The sequence below is a fragment of the Prionailurus viverrinus genome, chromosome C2 (assembly GCF_022837055.1).
Source record: "Prionailurus viverrinus isolate Anna chromosome C2, UM_Priviv_1.0, whole genome shotgun sequence".
Taxonomy (NCBI): domain Eukaryota; kingdom Metazoa; phylum Chordata; class Mammalia; order Carnivora; family Felidae; genus Prionailurus; species Prionailurus viverrinus.
The window spans coordinates 37,168,465-37,187,784 of NC_062569.1; the positions used below are offsets into that span (position 1 = coordinate 37,168,465).

General features: G+C 39.9%; 1 protein-coding gene across 1 annotated transcript in view; it reads left to right on the forward strand.

Moving 5' to 3' along the window:
* The window catches only part of ATP1B3 (ATPase Na+/K+ transporting subunit beta 3), a 47,059-nt gene extending 42,136 nt beyond the window's left edge, over positions 1-4,923 (forward strand). Inside the window, exons 6-7 of the mRNA XM_047875428.1 lie at positions 2,304-2,390; positions 3,921-4,923. Of these exons, the coding sequence (XP_047731384.1) occupies positions 2,304-2,390; positions 3,921-4,094 (261 nt within the window). The 3' untranslated portion in view covers positions 4,095-4,923. The remainder of the gene's footprint in view (positions 1-2,303; positions 2,391-3,920) is intronic.
* Positions 4,924-19,320: the final 14,397 nt, after the last annotated feature.

Genomic DNA, 19,320 nt, shown 5'->3' on the forward strand with positions numbered 1-19,320 from the left:
GGACCACACTGATAAGCTTGGAGCAGGGGCTCTACGGGGCCAATGCTACTAAGAAAGGAAAGCACATTTTGGCCAGAAGGCCAAAAGCTTTAGTAAACTTCTTTCCTAAGATTTCAATTTTGTTGAACCTTTGGGCAGTATAAACAACTCCATGTAACTGTTCCCTTAGGGTTTAAACTGGACTTCTATCTATTGGATATCCTTTGCTTCTAGAATAGTTGGTGGAAATGTTAATGAAAAATCCTGGTCTAATGACTCAGATTTCAGTTTGTTGTCCCTTTTGCTTTCAAGAGTTATGTGTAAAGTTCATAAACTAGAGGGGCATTTTGTTAATTGAGTTGTGGAATATTTTTGTTTTTAGAAAGCTTGCCAAATTTTGCCTAGTACTCCTAGGTTAGTCACAAAGGAGTAATGGGGGGGTGCGTACATTTTAGAGGTGGTTCTGTAGAGCAGATGGCCGCATTTATTGCACATCATCATAGTTGCTGTTTTCCATTATATTTGTCTTTATCTTGTACTCTTAAATTTGATCTGCTTTAATTGCGTTTATGTAAGAGTTCTGAAAATACTGAAATATTGAGGACAACATGCTCTTGAGCATTTAAAAGATGGTTCCTACAAAAGATGGAATATTCCTTTTGTCATTTTTTCCATTTTTTTCTATAAAAATAAATCCTATTAATACAGAAAAATGCAGAAGAAAAAGGTAAATGCCTACCCATTTCCAATTTGTGTTCTTCAAGTCTTTTAAGGGTGGCGACTGTATAAAAAAATGTGATTTTAAAACTTTGTTTTCAGTGGAACTTAGTGACTGTCAGTTGCTCCTAGTTTCTAATATGATGTCATTCATATACTTAGAAAACTGTGACATGTATGCTTCACCCTAAAGTATCTCAGTATTCAGATATGCATAATTTCTAAATGTTTATTTTAACAGAAGGTATAAAAAGTACAAGTTTAAGTAAAAGCCTGCCAATGTTACGTTTTTGGTACAAACCAAGAGAACAATGAAGAGTCACCCCGGGTGATCTTGAGCATGTCCTCTTAACTGAGCCTCAGTTCCCCTCTTTGTAACTGATCCTGCACACTTAAGGGTGTTGGACCTAAATGAGGTCAGTGTAAGTTAAGTGTGGTGTCTGGCTGGAATTTCCAGCTCAGTAAACTATAACTGAAAGAAAACCTCCTTTATGTGTTGGGGAACATCTCTGTTTCTGTGAAGTAGGCTCATGTATTAAGAGAAAATAGGTTAAACAAAAGCAATTAGTACAGAAGGGCACTCATCACAGTGATTATTTTTTAATTATAGAGTACAAATGTAGGGTGGTGACTGAACATGGTTTTTACTGTTTCTCTTAGCCTTGTCAGCTTCTGTGGGGTAGCATCACTCTGTGCTTTGTGCCATGTTGCTTTGTCACTTGTTCCTCACACGTGCTACTCATGCTAGAGAAGCAGAGTAGGACTTCTCCTTAGAGGAGATTCTTAGTTTTGCTATAGTGTTTCCTGTGTGCTTTACAAAATAGAAATTAGGATGCAAGCATTTTCTAATATTTTAATTAGCGCTTAGTAAACTTCCACTGATTTTAGTCCATGTCATCTACTCATTGTGTGTTAAAGTTACTCATTAAAATTAGTCCTATTCAGAATGTGTTACTTGAGAATTCTCTATCAAGAAGAGATGATAATAGAGATATCATCATGAGTTGGATTGTGAAGGATTAACTTGTATATTTTATGTCATGTTTATTAGTTTAAGTACATGGAATATAATTCCAGTAATTTCAGTACTTTGATTTACACGTGCTCATAAATTCAAAGGTATTTAAATTGGTTGAGAAGACTTTTGTCACTTGCGTCATAGTTTACCCTTCTGGTTACCATTACTAAGCACAGAAAACTTTCGACCTGCTGCCTCCTAGGCCAGCCACACATTCTACAGTGTGGAAGCACAGTATTTTAAGTCATTTCAGGAATACACTGGTCCATACAGACTGGTGCATTCCTGCTGTCAGTGGCTGGAGAACTGGCATTTTAGTTGTTAGAGGCAGATAAGATTTTAGGACAGTGTATGAATAGATGTTGGGCTGTGAGTTAGAAGGGACTCTCATGGAACAGCATGTAGGGTCTATCAGGAAATGTAAAAAGAATCAGGATAGTTTAGCACATCTGTTCTCAAAAATACACTTGTAATTAATGCAGTTGGGATAGCATTGTAACATCATCATACTGTTTATAATTGATACTGCCTTAATATACATTTTGGTTTTTGTGACCTAAAAAGGGGTTTCTTTTGTTTTCTACTTTAGAGTGAAAACACAGCAGCTCTATCAACTTATCCTCCCAATGGAGCTATAGATTTAAAATATTTTCCATATTATGGGAAAAAACTGCATGTAAGTACTTAGAAGTTCATAAGTGGTTGTGACTCTTGGGAAGTTGGTACATCTGTACTAAAATATCACTTGTCGGCAGACACATGTTCTGTGTAATTTGTGTATCTTCTATTCTGGTCTTCAAATGGTGATGCCAAGTAGAGGTTCCCCACCGCCAATCTACAGTTCAAAACGTAAGACTTAACGATAAATTTTCAAAATATCATTTTCTCTTTCGTTAAGAATTTGCTTAGAGAGTATACAGAGGTGAAAAAACAAAACGGATAGAATAGTACAAAGAATTTCTGTAGACCGTTTACCTAGATTTCCCAGGTGTTAGTATTTTACCTCATTTGTGTTTCCAGTCTCTGTAATTTTTTTCCTAAACCTTTTGGGACTAATGAAACATGTGCCTCTTGTCCTAAATGCTTAAGTTTTATTTTCCTAAAGACAAGAGGACTGTCATCCAATCTACAGACCTAGTCAATATTTTACTAGTTGTTCCAGTAGTGTCCTTTATTGCAAAAGAAAAAGTGTTTTCCCAGTGCAGGATATCTCACTGTTACATTTTTGGTCACCTGGAACAGTTCCTCAGTCTGTTTCATGCCCTTGTACTCTCTTAAATGAACACAGGCCTTTTGGTGCCTGTTTTGTTTACATTCCTCAACTTGAGTTTGTCTGATGTTTTTCATGATTATGTAAAATTTACATTTTTTTGCAAGAATGCCTCGGAAGAAATGTTTTCGGAATTAGCATATCAGGAGGGATTTGGTATTGATTGGTCACATTAGTGGTGATAGTAATCTTAAACACTAACTTGATTAAGGTGTTATCAGCCAGGTGTTTTTTTGTTTTTTTTGTAATCAGTAAATATTATGTGGAGAGAGTAATTGGAGAGTCTACACAGTTCTGTTTCTCCCTTCACTTGAAGCATGTATTGATTCTTGCCTGGGTTGTTCCCAGATGTTTTCTAATTCCATCTTTTCCTTTATCCATTTACAGGGTGGCATTCTGTTCTGAGAAAGAGCTTTGCCTTCTTGCCACCATTTATTTCCATCTGTATATTGTCATGGACTCATTATCTGTTCTGTTTATTTTGATGCTAAAATTGTCCCAGATTTGGCCAATGAGAGACCTTCAGGCTGGTTCCTATGTCCTTTAGACATGCTTCCATGATTGTTTCTAGCACTGTAAGACATTCCAGATTCATCTTGCAGTTTCTCTGCTCCAGTCCTGAAATCAGCCCCCTAGTTCCTTTTAGTGAAGAAATGTATCTAGAAACCACAGTGATGGTAATATAGTTAGGAATATATTTGCATCAGATTATACAGCAACCGTCGCAAGGATATAGGAGATCTGGGTAATCAGTAGAGTAGTCCTTGGGTGAAAGAGGAAACTCAAACCAAGATTATCGAGAATGTCTAAAAAATGATCATGATTGACACAACCAAATTACAACCTATGGGATACATCTAAAGCCTGATAAAAGGCACAGAACGTACATGAAGTTACTGTAGCATTTGAATTAATATGTTTTCCTTTATTTGCCAGGTGAGTTATCTGCAGCCATTAGTTGCTGTCCAGGTGTCCTTTAATGCTAGCAGCAGTGCCGTAAAAGAAGTAACAGTCGAATGCAAGATTGATGGATCACCCAACCTAAAAAACCAGGATGATCGTGACAAGTTTTTAGGACGAGTTGTGTTCAAAATCACAGCACGTGCATAGGAGTTAGGATCTCCACAGAGTAAATGTTGTGTTGTCTGTCTTCGTTTTGTATCAGCTGGACCTGCCATTCTAGAATTTTGAGACCACCTTGGAGAAAGGTGGGGTGGTGCATGACACTGGGGTAACATCCTAACATGCTTCCAGATCATAGTGTTCGGTGTCCTCTGAAGTAACTGCCTGTTGCCTCTGCTGCCTCTTGAACCAGTGTACAGTCGCCAGATAGGGACCATGAACACCGATTCTGAACATGTAGTACAGGGGGCTTATTTTTATGTGGGTTAATTGCCAAGTGTCTAAAGCTTAATGTGCTGTGCTATGTAAATATTTTATAGATTTAACACTGGTTAACTTCCTATTTTGATGCCAGCAAAGTTGTAGGGATAAAATGGTACCTGAACAACATCAAGTGACTTTCATAGCTGCAAGAAATGTGGTGTGAGGAGAACTTCTGTATGTGAGGAGGAAAAAAGAAAATAAAAGTGGATTTGAAAGGTTGACTTGGATGTTTTGTAAAATTATTTTTTACATGCTGAATTAGTCTGTGGATCTTTTTGATTAAGAGCACAAACTTTCTGTTGTAAAACATGTAAAAAAATATATATACTGATGGGTTTATTTTTAGTGCTGGAACTAAAATCTGTTATCAAGTATTGTAGACCATAGATGAAACAGCATTTTTAAGTTAGCCACTATGAATATGCACCTAATTTTTTATGGAGTTAAATTCATATGATTTAAATTGTACAATAGTTTGTGAAATATATTGTGACTGCTTTTATTTAGCAGACTGTGGACTCTAATAAAAAATATAAATTGTGAAATTTAAAAACTTGGAACTTATTCAAAGCTTCAAACCAGCTTTATTTCAGCATGCTTTAGTGTCATGAAATATCTTCTCCTCCAGTCAATGTTTGTAATGGTATGATTGTCATAATGTGAGCTATTTTCTCCTCTGTTGAAAGGTATGCTTCCTGTATCATCTCTGGGTTTTGTTTTGTTTTTTTTTAAGCCAGTTTTGATTTTTATCCTTAATGCTAAAGCTGATAATCTTGAGGTTTTCTTTGTGTTGGTACAAGCCAGGATGACACTGGTTTGTGACACAACCCAGCTGGTTCAGGAACAGCTATCTGGAGAAAACATCAATGCTCCAAGTGGTCTTGGCTAGCCAAATGGCCTTGTTGACCCAGTGGCAGCCTCTCTGCCACTAAGATCTTCGTGATAACAGATTTTTGTTTTAGAAGTCTTCTTTGCAACTAAAGAAAATGATTCTTGGAGCTGTTAATGACAGAAACAACTTCTGGGCTTTGATTTTCCATTCTGCCCTCTTTTAAGAGTGGAAAACAATTTCAAAAACGCTACAGTGCTAAAGCAATGTCATGAGCTACAGCTAGAGCATCACTTTAGCTGGTCCCGTGTGAACAGGTCTTCAGTTGTTGGTTGTGGAATTCATATTATTATGTATTCAGTTAAATTTGTATTTTTGTGTCTTTGGAGTATAACACAGATTGAAGTTGTGTTCTAATGAGCTTAGATAAAAACAAACTAGTTCTCAGAACATGAAACAAGAATGGAGATAACCAAAATGGGGAAGTGGGTTTTGTAGAGAATACAAATAGGATATTCACAGAAGTGACTAAATCATATTTGTGCCTCCCTGGTTCAGGAGTTTGGGCATGGCTCAGCCCCTGATTGCTGCATGAGTTCAGCTGACCTCCCCAACTCTTCCTAGCTCTCTTCTACTAAAATTAGGGTTTTTAACAATGATCACAGGCCTGCTCTGTGCCAGGTTACTGATGTGCCAGACTGAGGATATAGAGATGAAGACATGGTCTGGAAAATGAGAGGGAAATAGGCCCTGGGACAAGATGTGGTGTAATTACAGTAATGGCAATTATGTGCAAGGGTCCAAGGAGGTGGGTTATGACTCCTCTACAAAGGTCCCTCTAGAGATGTGTTTTGTGGAGGGGAGGGTTGGAAGGAGCTGGGCCTATATGATGAAGATGAAGAGTTTGGGAATGAAAGGGACTCTGGACACCATCTGAGTCTGCATTTCTGCTTCATTTCACGTTTTCCTCAGAACTTCACCAGACCTCTTACATGCAGATTGATTCCATAAGAGACTCTATATGCAACAATTTCTTAAGTCATGGCTATTCTGCTTATTCATAGATCACAGTTTGAATAACAAGGGACCAAAGGAATAAAGACAACCAGACTTGCATCCTTGGTGATTGGATCCAGCACTGGTTTGACTAGTGGATGGAGAAAAATTCAACTGTCAGCTGACTTTAGCTAATACTTAAAAATCCAGCAGGTTAGGGGCTCAGGGTCCAAGATGGCAAGGTAAAAGACCCTGAACTCCCTTCCATGGACACAACCAAATTTATACATATTTATAGAGCAATTTCTCCTGAAGACAGCTAACTGAATAGCTGTAGAACAAGACAGACCACATAGAGAATGGTAAGAGAGACAAGACTGTAACAAAGGGAAACCCCAACCCTGATGCTTGCCATGGGGTGGAATAGTACTACAAGACTGAACACGTATGTCTGAGGGCACAGAAAAAAAAAAAAGAAAGCTGTGATTTAAAAGGGCTTTGAGAGTATAAAAATTAACAGCATTAGAACTCTACCAAATGGATGGGACCTATTGGAACTCTCAGGGTTGGAGGGACTGGTGATTGCTACCATCTACATTCACCCTTCACCTTGATATCAGATGGGAGCAGGGTCCAGGCACTGTCATCAGCCTACTGTCAGCCCGACTACTTGGCACCCCTTAGCCCAAGGCAGCCCGGTGTGGTGCACACCAGAACACTCCTGATCAATGCTCACTACAGCACCTGTCTCAACAAGGTGACCAGTCTGAAGCATCCTGGAACACTCTAGACCCACACCACTTAGGCTCCAGACAGCTTGCTAGGACACTCCAGTGGAGAGTCCCAGGACCTCCATGCTCCTGCTCATTTTGGCCCCTGCCACCCCATAAATGTGCCCCTAGCCCATGGCACACAATGGCTCCAAGCTCCCCACCAGGACACCCTGGTGTGCACTCACTTTAGCTCTAGCTGTCCTGCCAGAGAGTCCCAGGACTGCCATGGCCTGTGCCAACATCAGCTGTCAGGACACTCTGGATGGAAACTCACAGGACCACCCCACCCTGTGCCCACTTCAGCTTCAACATCCCAAGGGCAACCCCATCATGGAATACCCCCAAGAACCCAGCCCATGCCACCACAATTCTAGGCAAACAACCAAAGTTGCCAGAAATTCAGCCTGCACAAGGGGACAAGTATACACGAGACCAGTCCTTCAGTCCTTCAAATTTAGGAGAAGTAGCTATTCTAATTCAGAGAAAAACAAAGTCAACCAAAATGATAGGAATATGCTCCATATTAAAGAGCAAGACAAAACCAGAGGGAGAAAATGAAATCAAAAGGAGATAACCAGTCTACCTGATACAGTGTTCAAAGTAATGGCCATAAAGATGATCACTGGACTGGAGAGAAGAATGGACATGACATATTCACAATTTCAAAAAGAGTATTAAAAAGAGCCAATCACGGTTGAAGAAGAAAATGAGAAATGCACTAGAAGGAATCAACAGATTAGAGGATACAGAAGAATGGACTAGTGATCTGGAGAACAATCAAAAGTAAACACCCCTCAAAATAAGAAAAAGGGGGAGGAGTTAAGATGATAGAGTAGTAGAGGGACCCTATACTTGCCTCATTCCTCAAACACAGCTAGAGAAATACCAAATTCTTAACATCCAAGAATCGATCTGAGGACTAAGAGACAAACTGCATAACCAGAGAGAAAAAATAGGCCACATCGTGTAAGATAGGAGATGTGGAGACAGGACTTGGGAGAGAAAAGAATTTCAGGTACTGTGGGCAGGAAGGAGCCCTGACCATGGAGAGCAGAGAGCAAGCGAGCACAGCATGCAGGGCACTGCACGCAAAAGACAATTCCCCAAAACCATTGACAGGGAAAATTAGAGGGGCTGATTATCAAATTTTTACAAGCAGCAGAACTAAAAGTCTGAAGTTATAGAAGTCTGCACCATTGCTGGGGTATAGCCTGGTTGGCATAGCACTACTCCTGTAGCGAAGGAGGGCAGAGGCCCAAGAGCAGACAGTGTGGTCTGAGGATCCCCTGGGTCACACTTGGAGAGATCATTCCCCTTGGAGTGCTTTTGGAAGAGATGGCACTGGTTCTTGGGACAAAAGAGGTGGTGGATGCCACTGAGCTGCCCTGTTCATTCGTGTATGAGTAGAGGCACCTACTGAGGGCAGTGAACCTGGGCACCTGCTTTTTGCTGCACTTTACCATAAACTCTAAGCCCCTGTGCATTCCTGCAACTACCTTTCTAAGACAAACCAGCACCAGCCACAGCATAGCAAGACCCTTTCCCAGAGGATCAGTGCTGGTGTGCACCATGCCAGGTCCTAAATTTGACTTTTGAAACCCAGCCAGTGTGCCTGAGATGAAACACAGGAGCACTGTGCTGCTGGGTGGGCAGATGGCTCAGATGCAGACAGGGTGAAGGCAGCGATCTGAGGGATGCCTGGGACACATGAGGGAAGATTGTTCACTCTTCCGTGAGCACTTCCTGAATAGTAGAGAGCATAAACTCCCCTCTAGGGTGCCAGAGAGCCAGCTGACACCATTTTTACCCCTGCCCATCAACATGGACTGACTTTAGTGAGCAGCACAGCATCTACAGTAGAAGCTTGAGTCACTTACACAAACGTTCCCCTGAACTCTACTGGTTCTTCTGGACTAGGGCAAGTGTACCTGAGAATCAGAGCAGCAGCAGGCCTCTCCCCCAAGAAGACCAGCACAAACTGCCCCCCAAACCCTCACATGCACCAAGTCCACTGACCACAGCGTGCTCAGCTCTAGGGGAAATAGGATCTAGTTTCTTGTAACAAACAGACCAAAATACACCTAGCTAAAACATCCTACACAGTGGACAACGTCCAAACAGTCCCCACTGCAGGCAAGAAGCTCTGCAGAAGACTGATCTGAAAGAGTAGCAAAAACCTAACAGCCAAGTGCGCACAGCATACACCAGAAACACCTCTGATGCGTCAGCCCCTGGACAGAATATGACTTTTTTTTTAAATGTATTTTAGTGTTTATTTTTGAGAGAGAGAAAGAGAAAGAGAAAGCAGGGCATAGAGAGAGGGAGATAGAGATCCAAAGCAGGCTCCAGGTTCTGGGCTGTCAGCACAGAGCCGAACACGGGGCTCAAACACACAAACCATGAGATCATGACCTGAGCCGAAGTCAGATGCTTAACTGACCGAGCCACCGAGGCACCCTGACTTTTTCTTAATGTAGTCATTACTCTCAGGAGCAGGAAACATAACTGGCATTCCTAACACACAAGAGACAGAGACCTAGACAAAATGCCAAGATGGAGGAATTCATTCCAAAAGAAAGAACAAGAGGTCTTGGCCAGGGCTCTAATCAAAACAGATGTAATATGCCTGAACCAAAATTTAAAATGACAATCATACGGATACTAGCTGGGTTTGAGAAAAGCATAGAAGACACCAGGGAGTCCCTTACCACAGAGATAAAAGACCTAAAAACTAGTCATGCCAAAATAAGAAAATGTTGTAACTGAGATGCAAAACCAACTGGCTATAATAACCACAAGGATGGAAGAAGCAGATGAACAGACAAGTGATAGACAAGATAAAATTATGGAAAATAATAAACTGAAAACAAGAGGGAAAGAAAAATAATTGGATCACAAATGTAGACTGGGAACCCAGCAACTCCATAAAGCATAGTAACATTCCTATCATAGGAGTCCCAGAAGAAGAGAGGAGAAAAAGGGACAGAAGGTTTCTTTTAGCAAATTACAGCTGAAAACTTCCCTAATCTGGGGAAGGAAACAGACATCCAAATCCAGGAGGCACAGAGAACACCCATGAAAATCAACAAAAGCAGGCCAACACCAAGACGTATCATAGTAAAATTTGCAAAATACAGAAATAAGAAAGAATGCTGAAAGCATCAAGGGAAAAGAAATACCTAACTTACAAAGGAAGAAAAGGTTAGCAGCCAATCTCTCCACAGAAACTTGGCAGGCCAAAAGGGAGTGGCATGGTATTTTCAACATGCTGAATTGGAAAAATATGCAGCCAAGAATACTGTATCTGGAAAGGCTGTAATTCACAATAGAAAGAGAGATAAAGAATTTCCCCAAACAAAAACTAAAGGAGTTTGTGACCATTAAACCAGCCCTGAAAGATATATTAAAGGGGACCATTTAAATGGGAAAGAAAGAACAAAAGCAACATAGATGGGAACAAAGAAAATCTAAGGAAACACTGACTTTACAGGTACTACAATGGCACTAAATGTGTATCTATCAATAATTTTTCTGAATGCAAATAGACTAAATGCTCCAATCAAAAGACATAGGGTATAGAATGGTTAAAAAAAAATCTATACGCTGCTGCCTACAAGAGATTCATTTTAGACCTAAAAAGACCTCCAAATTGAAAGTGAGGGGATGGAGAACCATTCATTATGCTAATGGACATCAAAAGAAAGCCAGAGTAACCACACGAACGTCAGACAACTAGATTTTAAAACAAAGACTGTAACAAGAGATGAAGAAGGGCACGATATCATAATAAAGGGATCTATTCAACAAAAAGATCTAACAATTGTAAATATTTATGTCCCTACCTGCAGGGAACCCAAATATATAAATCAATAACAAATATAAACTCATAGATAACAATACAGTAATAGCAGGGGACTTTAACACACCACTTACAACAATGGACAGATCATCTAAGCAGAAAATCAACAAGGAAACAATGGCTTTGAATGACACACTGGACCAGATGGACTTAACAGATCTATTCAGACAATTTCATCCTAAAACAGAATACACATTCTTTTTTGGGTGCACATGCAACATTCTCCAGAACAGATCACATACTGGGTCACACATCAGGCCTCAACAAGTACAAAAAGATTGATACCATACCACGTATATTTTCAGACCACAACACTATGAAACTTGAAGACAACTACAAGAAAAAATTAGCAAAGGCTGCAAATATATGGAGGTTAAAGAACATCTGACTAAAGAATGAATAGGTTAACCAGGAAATGAAAGAAGAAATAAAAAATATACAAGGAAGCAAATGAAAATGAAAACATGACAATTCAAAACCTTCGGGAGACAGCAAAAGTGCTAAGAGGGAAATATGGAGCAATACAAGCCTACCTCAAAACCAAGAAAATTCTCAAATACACAACCTAACTTTACACCTAAAAGAGCTAGAAAAGGAACAGCAAATAAAGCCAAGAGCCAGCAGCAGAAGAGAAATAAAGATTAGAGCAAAAATAAATGATATAGAAACAACAACAACAAAACCAGTAGAACAGATCAATGAAACTAGGAGCTGGTTCTTTGAAGAATTAATAAAATTGATAAACCTCTAGCCAGGCTTATCAAAAAGAGAAGGGACCAAATAAAATCACAAACGAAAGAGGGGAGATCACAATCAACAGCTCAGAAATACAATTATAAGAGATTATGAAAAATATGCCAACAAATTGGGCAATCTGGAAGGAATTAATCAATTCCTAGAAACATATAACTAAAAAACTGAAACAGGAAAAAACAGAACATTTGAACAGATCCATAGCCAGCAAAGAAATTGAATCAGTCATCAAAAATCTCCCAAGAAACAAAAGTCCAGGGCCAGATGCTTCCCAGAGAAATTCTCCCAAACACTTAAAGCAGAGTTAATACCTGCTCTTCTCAAACTGTTCCAAAAATATAAATGTAAAGAAAACTTCAAAACTCATTATACAAGGCCAGCATTACCTTAATTCCAAAACCAAAGACCCCACTAAAAAGGAGAATTATAGGTCAATATCCCTGATGAATATGGATGCAAAAATTATCCACAAAGTACAAGCAAATCAAATCCAACAGTACATTAGAAGAGTTATTCACCATAATCAAATGGGATTTATTCCTGGGTTGCAAGAGTGGTTCAATATCTGCAAATCAATGTGACACACCAAATTAAAAAAAAAAAAAAAGGAACAAACACATGATCCTAATAGATGCAGAAAAAGCATTTGTATTTGACAAAATACAGCATCTATTCTTGATAAAAGCCCTCAAGAAAGTAGGGATAGAGGGAACATACTTCCACATCATAAAGGCTATATATGAAAGATCCACAGCTAATACCATCCTCAGTGGGGAAAAACTGAGAGCTTTTCTTCTATGGTCAGGAACAAAATAGGGATGTCCACTCTCACCACTGTTATTTAACATAGTACTTGAAGTCCTAGCCTCAGAAATCAGACAAGAAAGAAATAAAAGGTATCCAAATTGGCAAGGAAGAAGTCAAACTTTCACTATTCTCAGGTGACATGATACTCTATGTTTAAAAAAAAAAACAAAACCAAAGACTCCACCAAAAAATTGCTAGAACTGATACACAAATTCAGCAAAGCCACAGGATACAAAAATCAATGTACAGAAATATTACATTTCTATACACCAATAATGAAGCAGCAGAAAGAGAAATCAAGGAGTCAATCCCATTTACAATTGCACCAAAACCATGCAAGATACCTAGGAATAAACCTAATCGAAGAGGTAAAAGATCTGTACTTTGAAAACTATAGAACACTTATGAAAGAAATTGAAGATGACACAGAAATGGAAAGCCATTCCATACTCATGGATTGGAAGAATAAATATTGTTAAAATGTCTCTACTACCCAAAGCAATCTACACATTTAATGCCATCCCTATCAAAATGCCAACAGTATTTTTCACAGAGCTAAAACAAATAATCCTAACATTTGTATGGAACCACAAAAGACCCTGAATAGGCAAAGCAATCCTGAAAAAGAAAAGCAAAGCTGGAGGCTTAATTCCAGATTTCAAGCTGTATTATACAAAGTTGTAGTCATCAAGACAGTATGGTAGTGGCACAAAAACAAGACACATAAATCAATGGAACAGAATAGAAAACCCAGAAATGGACCCACAACTTTGTGGTCAACTAATCTTTGACAAAGCAGGAAAGAATATCCAATGGAAAGTCTCTTCAGCAAATGGTGCTGGGAAAACTTGACAGTAAAATGCAGAATGAAACTTGACCACTTTCTTACACCATACACAAAAATAACTTCAAAATGTATGAAAGACCTAAATGTGAGACAGGAAACCATCAAAATCTTAGAACTAACATAGGCAGCCACCTCTTAAAAAATTTTTTTAATGTTTATTTTTGAGATATAGAGAGACAGAGCATGAGTGGTAGAGGGGCAGAGAGGGAGACACAGAATCTGAAGCAGGCTCCAGGCTCTGAGCTTCAGCACAGAGCCCTGTGCAGGGCTCCAACTCATGAGCTATGAGATCATGACCTGAGCTGAAGTCAGACGCTTAACCAACTGAGCCACCCAGGCACCCCATGGCAGCAACCTCTTTGACCTTGGCCATAGCAACTTCTTACCAGACACATCTTTGGAGACAAGGAAAACTAAAACAAAAATGAACTATTAGGATTTCACTATGATAAAAAGCTTCTGAACAGCAAAGGAAACAAAGAAAAAAACTAAAAGGCAACCTACAGAATGGGAGAAGATATTGGCAAATGATATAGCTGATAAAGGGTTAGTATCCAAAATCTACAGAGAACTTATCAATCTCAACACCCAAAAAACCAAATAATCCAGTGAAGAAACAGGCAAGACATGAATAGACATTTTTCCGAAGAAGACATACAGATGGCTAACAGATACATGAAAAGATGCTCAATATTACTTATCATCAGGGAAATATAAAAACCACGATGAGATACTACCTCACATCTGTCAGAATGGCTAAAATGAACAACACAAGAAACAACAGATGGGGAGGAGCTTGAAAAGTCAGCTGACTCAGCACTGGGCTAGCCAGGAAGTCCAGTGATAGCTTGACTGCTGTCCTTAAAGAGATAGCAGCCTGCACAGAGGGGCAACATAAAAACAGCAGTTTACCCAATGTCAGGCGCAAATGAGAGGTCTGTTCATTCTGATTTTGGAGTGTGTTGGGGGACTGCTTTGAAAACAGGGGAGCTGGCATCCACCATTTCCTCCCCTGCCTCTCAGCTTCAATACAACCACCTGTGGGAGGTGGGGCTGCACAGACACTTGTAGCCTAGGCCCAGGGCTCAGGGAAAATTTCGTTAAAGCTGCACATGCACCATGTCAAGACACTGGCGACACAGCCATTTCTGCACACCAGGTCCAGCTGCACCCAGCTAGTGCATCGCATCCAGCCATGTGCCTGCAGCCACCATGGTGCACTGGGTCTAGCTACACCCAGCCTCACAGACCCCAGAAACTGCACTACTTTGTGGGATTCAGCATACGACTAGTGGCCCAATGCAGATTTTGCTAACATTGCTGCGCAGCTCCCAAATTATCCGACAGGCACACCCCCTCAGCACTGGCCTAGGTCCCACTACCACCAAAGAGAGGAAGCACAACCCAAAACAGGCAGAAAGGAAAAGTGACTCAGACTCAACAGCAGGGTAAAATCAACACACATAGAATATTCTCCTAAAGCACCAGGTTCTGGTGTGAACAGAGGATACTTCACTGCAGGGCACTCCAGGACTTCCTCTTCATACAGTCACTACTTTCTAGAACGAAGACACAGCTGACTTTCTTAACACATGGAAACGGACACAGAGAGGCAGAGACAGATTTATCCCAAGTACAGGACGAGGTCACATCCAGAGATCTAAGCAAAACAGATCGAAGTAACATGCCTGATAGAGAATTTAAAGCAATGAGCATAAGCATATTCACTGCATCTGAGAAAGTAGTGGAAGACACAAGTGAGATCCTTAACACAGAGATAAGGAATAATATAGCAGACATAAAGGGATGAATAAACAAAATAAGAGACACATGTGATGGAATGAATAGCAGATGGAAGAATCAGAGAAATGAATGAGTGACCTAGAAGACAGAGTAAAAGAAAGTAATTAAGCTGAGCAAAAAAAGAATTGCAGAAAACGAGAAGAGACTTAGGGAACTCAGTGACTTCATCAAATATAATAACATACATATTATAGGAGGAGGATAAGAAGAAGAAGAAAGAAGAAAGAAGAAAGAAGGAAAAAGGAAGAAGAAAGAAGAAAGAAGGAAGAAGGAAGAAGGAAGAAGAAATCAGGAAGAAGAAGAAGAAATCAGGAAGAAGAAGAAGAAATCAGGAAGAAGAAGAAGAAGAAGAAGAAGAAGAAGCAGCAGCAGCAGAAGAAGAAGAAATCAGGAAGAAGAAATCAGGAAGAAGAAGGAAGGAGGAGGAAGGAGGAAGAAGAAAGGAGGAGGAGAAAGAAAGAAGAAGAAAAAAGAAAGAAGAAAGGAGGAAGAAAGAAGAAGGACTAAGGAAGAAGGAGGAAGAAAGAAAAAGAAAAGAAAGAAGGAAGAAAGAAGAAGGAAGAAAGAAGAATAAAGAAGAAGAAAAAAGAAAGAAAAAGAAGGAAGAAGAAAGAAGAAGAAAGAAGAAAGAAGAAAAAACTAGAAAGAAGAAGAGAGAAGGAAGAAGAATGAAAAAGAGAGAAAAGGGGGAAGAAAATTTACTTGAAGAAATAATAGCTCAAAACTTCCCTAATCTGGGGAAGGAAACAGACATCCAGATGCAGAAGGCACAGAGAACTCTCCTCAAAATCAACAAAGCAGACCCCCACACCAAGACATACTGTAATTAAACTTACAAAATATAGTGATAATAAAAAAAATCTTAAAACACAAGAAGAAGTCATTAACTCACAAGGGAAAACCCTTAAGGCTAGGAGATTTGTGGACAGAAACTTTGAATATCATGCTACTCCCTTCTGGCTTGCAAAGTGCTGAAAGGGGAAAATCTGTAGCTAAGAATGCTTTATCCAGCAAGGTTGTTATTCAGAATAGAAGAGATAAACAGTTTCCCAGACAAAAACTAAAGGAGTTTGTGACCACTAAACCAGCCCTGCAAGAAATGTTATTAAAGGGCCTCCTTTGACTGGAAAGGAGAGACCCAAAGTGACAGTATACAGGTAGAAAACACAAAAGCAGTAAAAATAAATATTTCTGGAAAAAAAATCGGTCAAGGAACTCACCAAAAAAGAATATAAAATAACATACCAAAAATGTGAAGAAACAAAGGATTCAAACTTAAATGCTCATCAACTTATTATAGACTGCTACATGTACAAGAGGTTATAAACAAACCTAAAGGCAACCATATGTCAACAACTAATCAAAATGCAAAGAATAAAGAGAAAGAAATCCAAATATATCACTAAAGAAAATCAGCAAAACATGAAAAAGAGAGAGACAAACCAAGAAACAGGCGCTTAACTATAGAGAACTGATGGTAACCATAGGGGAGGTGGTAGGGGGATGGGTGAAATAGGTGATGGGGGTTAAGGAGTGCATGCACTTAGTGATGAGCACTAGATGATGTACAGAAATGTTGAATCATTATATTATACACTTGAAACAACCACTAAAAAATAAAATTTAAAAAAAAAGAATTTTTAAAATTAGGATATGGTAGTTTAAGCCATCACTTTGACAACATTCAGGTTATATAGGACCCAAAGGAGAAGACCAAGAGAATGGGTAAGAGTATTTATTTGAAGAAATGACAGCTGAAAATGTCCTTAACCTGGGGAAGGAAACACACATCAAGTTTCAAAAAGCACAAAGAGTTCCAAAAAAGATAAACCCAAGGACATCCACACATGACACATAATAAACAAAATGTTAAAGATTGAAGAGAATTTTTAATGCAGCAAAACAGAAGGAACTTGTGATGTAATTAAAAAAAAACAAAACAAAACACAATGGCTAAGGTGGTGGAGGGGCAGCCAGCCCACCTAGCAAGACAGAGCCCCTGAGTCTGGCTTGCAAAAGAGGAGGGGCTGGTCGGAGTGTGTTCCGACAGCCAGCAGGACTTAACATCTGGAATGTTATAAGTCAACAGTTCTACTAGGAGAGCGGGAGGGAGAGTTGTTGAGTCCCCGAGGACAGAGCTCAGCTTGGTGGGGAACAAAGGTGCTGGGAAGTGCGATCTCCCTCGCCCATCCCCCAGCCAAAATCCCAAAGGGAATTAGTTGCTGTCCCGGAACTTGCTTGCACAGCACAAACACCCAACGTTGTGCTTCTGAGGATCCATCCCTCCGACGAGCCTGCCTCCCTCCTGGCACCACAGGGCCCCTCCCGAAGCAGACCACCGAAGGCAAAGCGAGCTGAGTCTGCCCCTCCTGCCCCTGTGCACTTTGCGGATCCACCTGGCAGTGTGCAAGTAGCCCAGACAGGGGCCACACCACTGCACAGTGAGTCCTGCCCCTGGGAGAGGGGAAGATAAGGTACACACCAGTCTGACTGTGGCCCCAGCGGTGGGCTGGGGGCAGACATTTGGTCTGACCACGGCCCTGCCCACCAACACAAGCTACTCAGGACAGCATAGGAGAAGTCCCCTGCAGTTTGGAGCCACCACAGGGACTACCCAAAATGACAAAACGGAAGAACTCTCCTCAAAAGAAACTCCAGGAAGTAGCGACAGCTAACGAACTGATCAAAAACGATTTAAGCAATATAGCAGAGAATGAATTTAAAATAATAGTCATAAAATTAATTGCTGGGCTTGAAAAAAGTATAGAGGACACCAGAGAATCTATTGCTACAGAGATCAAAGGTCTAAGAAACAGTCAGGAGGAGCTAAAAAATGCTATAAATGAGCTGCAAAATAAAATGGAGATGACCACAGCTCGGACTGAAGAGGCAGAGGAGAGAATAGGTGAATTAGAAGATAAAATTATGGAAAAAGAGGAAGCTGAGAAAAAGAGATATAAAAAAATCCAGGAGTATGAGGGGAGACTTAAGGAACTAAGTGACATAATTAAATGAGATAATATATGCATAATTGGGATTCCAGAGGAGGAAGAGAGAGGGAAAGGTGCAGAAGGTGTACTTGAAGAAATCATAGCTGAGAACTTCCCTGAAGTGGGGAAGGAAAAAGGCATTGCAATCCAAGAGGCACAAAGAACTCCCTTTGCACATAACTTGAATCGATCTTCTGCACGACATATCATAGTGAAACTGGCAAAATACAAGGATAAAGAGAGAATTCTGAAAGCAGCTAGGGATAAACATGCTCTAACATATAAAGGGAGACCAATAAGACTCGTGACAGATCTGTCTACTGAAACTTGGCAGGCCAGAAAGGAATGGCAGGAAATCTTCCATGTGATGAACAGAAAAAAATGCAGCCAAGAATCCTTTATCCAGCAAGTCTGTCATTTAGAGTGGGACAGATAAAGGTCTTCCCAAACAAAAACTAAAGGAATTCATCACCAGCCCTACTAGAGATCCTAAGGGGGATCCTGTGAGACAAAGTACCAGAGACATCACTGCAACCATGAAACCTACAGACACCACAATGACTCTAAACCCATATCTTTCTATAATAACACTGAATGTAAATGGACTAAATGCTCCAACCAAAAGACATAGGGTATCAGAATGGATAAAAAAAAAAAAAACAGGACAACCTGGAAGAAATGGACAAATTCCTAAACACCCACACACTTCCAAAACTCAAACAGGAAGAAATAGAAAGCTTGAACAGACCCATAACCAGCAAAGCAATTGAATCAGTTATCAAAAGTCTCCCAACAAATAAGAGTCCAGGACCAGATGGCTTCCCAGGGGAGTTCTACCAGACATTTAAAGCAGAGATAATACCTATCCTTCTCAAGCTATTCCAAAAAAGTAGAAGGGCAGGAAAACTTCCAGACTCATTCTATGAAGCCAGCATTACTTTGATTCCTAAACCTGACAGAGGCTCAGTAAAAAAAGAGAACTACAGGCCAATATCCCCGATGAATATGGATGCAAAAATTCTCAGTAAGATACTAGCAAATCGAATTCAACAGCATATAAAAAGAATTATTCACCATGCTCAAGTGGGATTCGTTCCTAGGCTGCAGGGCTGGTTCAACATTCACAAATCAGTCAACATGATACATCGCATTAATAAAAGAAAAGAAAAGAACCATATGATCCTGTCAATCGATACAGAAAAAGCATTTGACAAAATTCAGCATCCTTTCTTAATAAAAATCCTCAAGAAAGTCGGGATAGAAGGAACATACTTAAACATCATAAAACACATT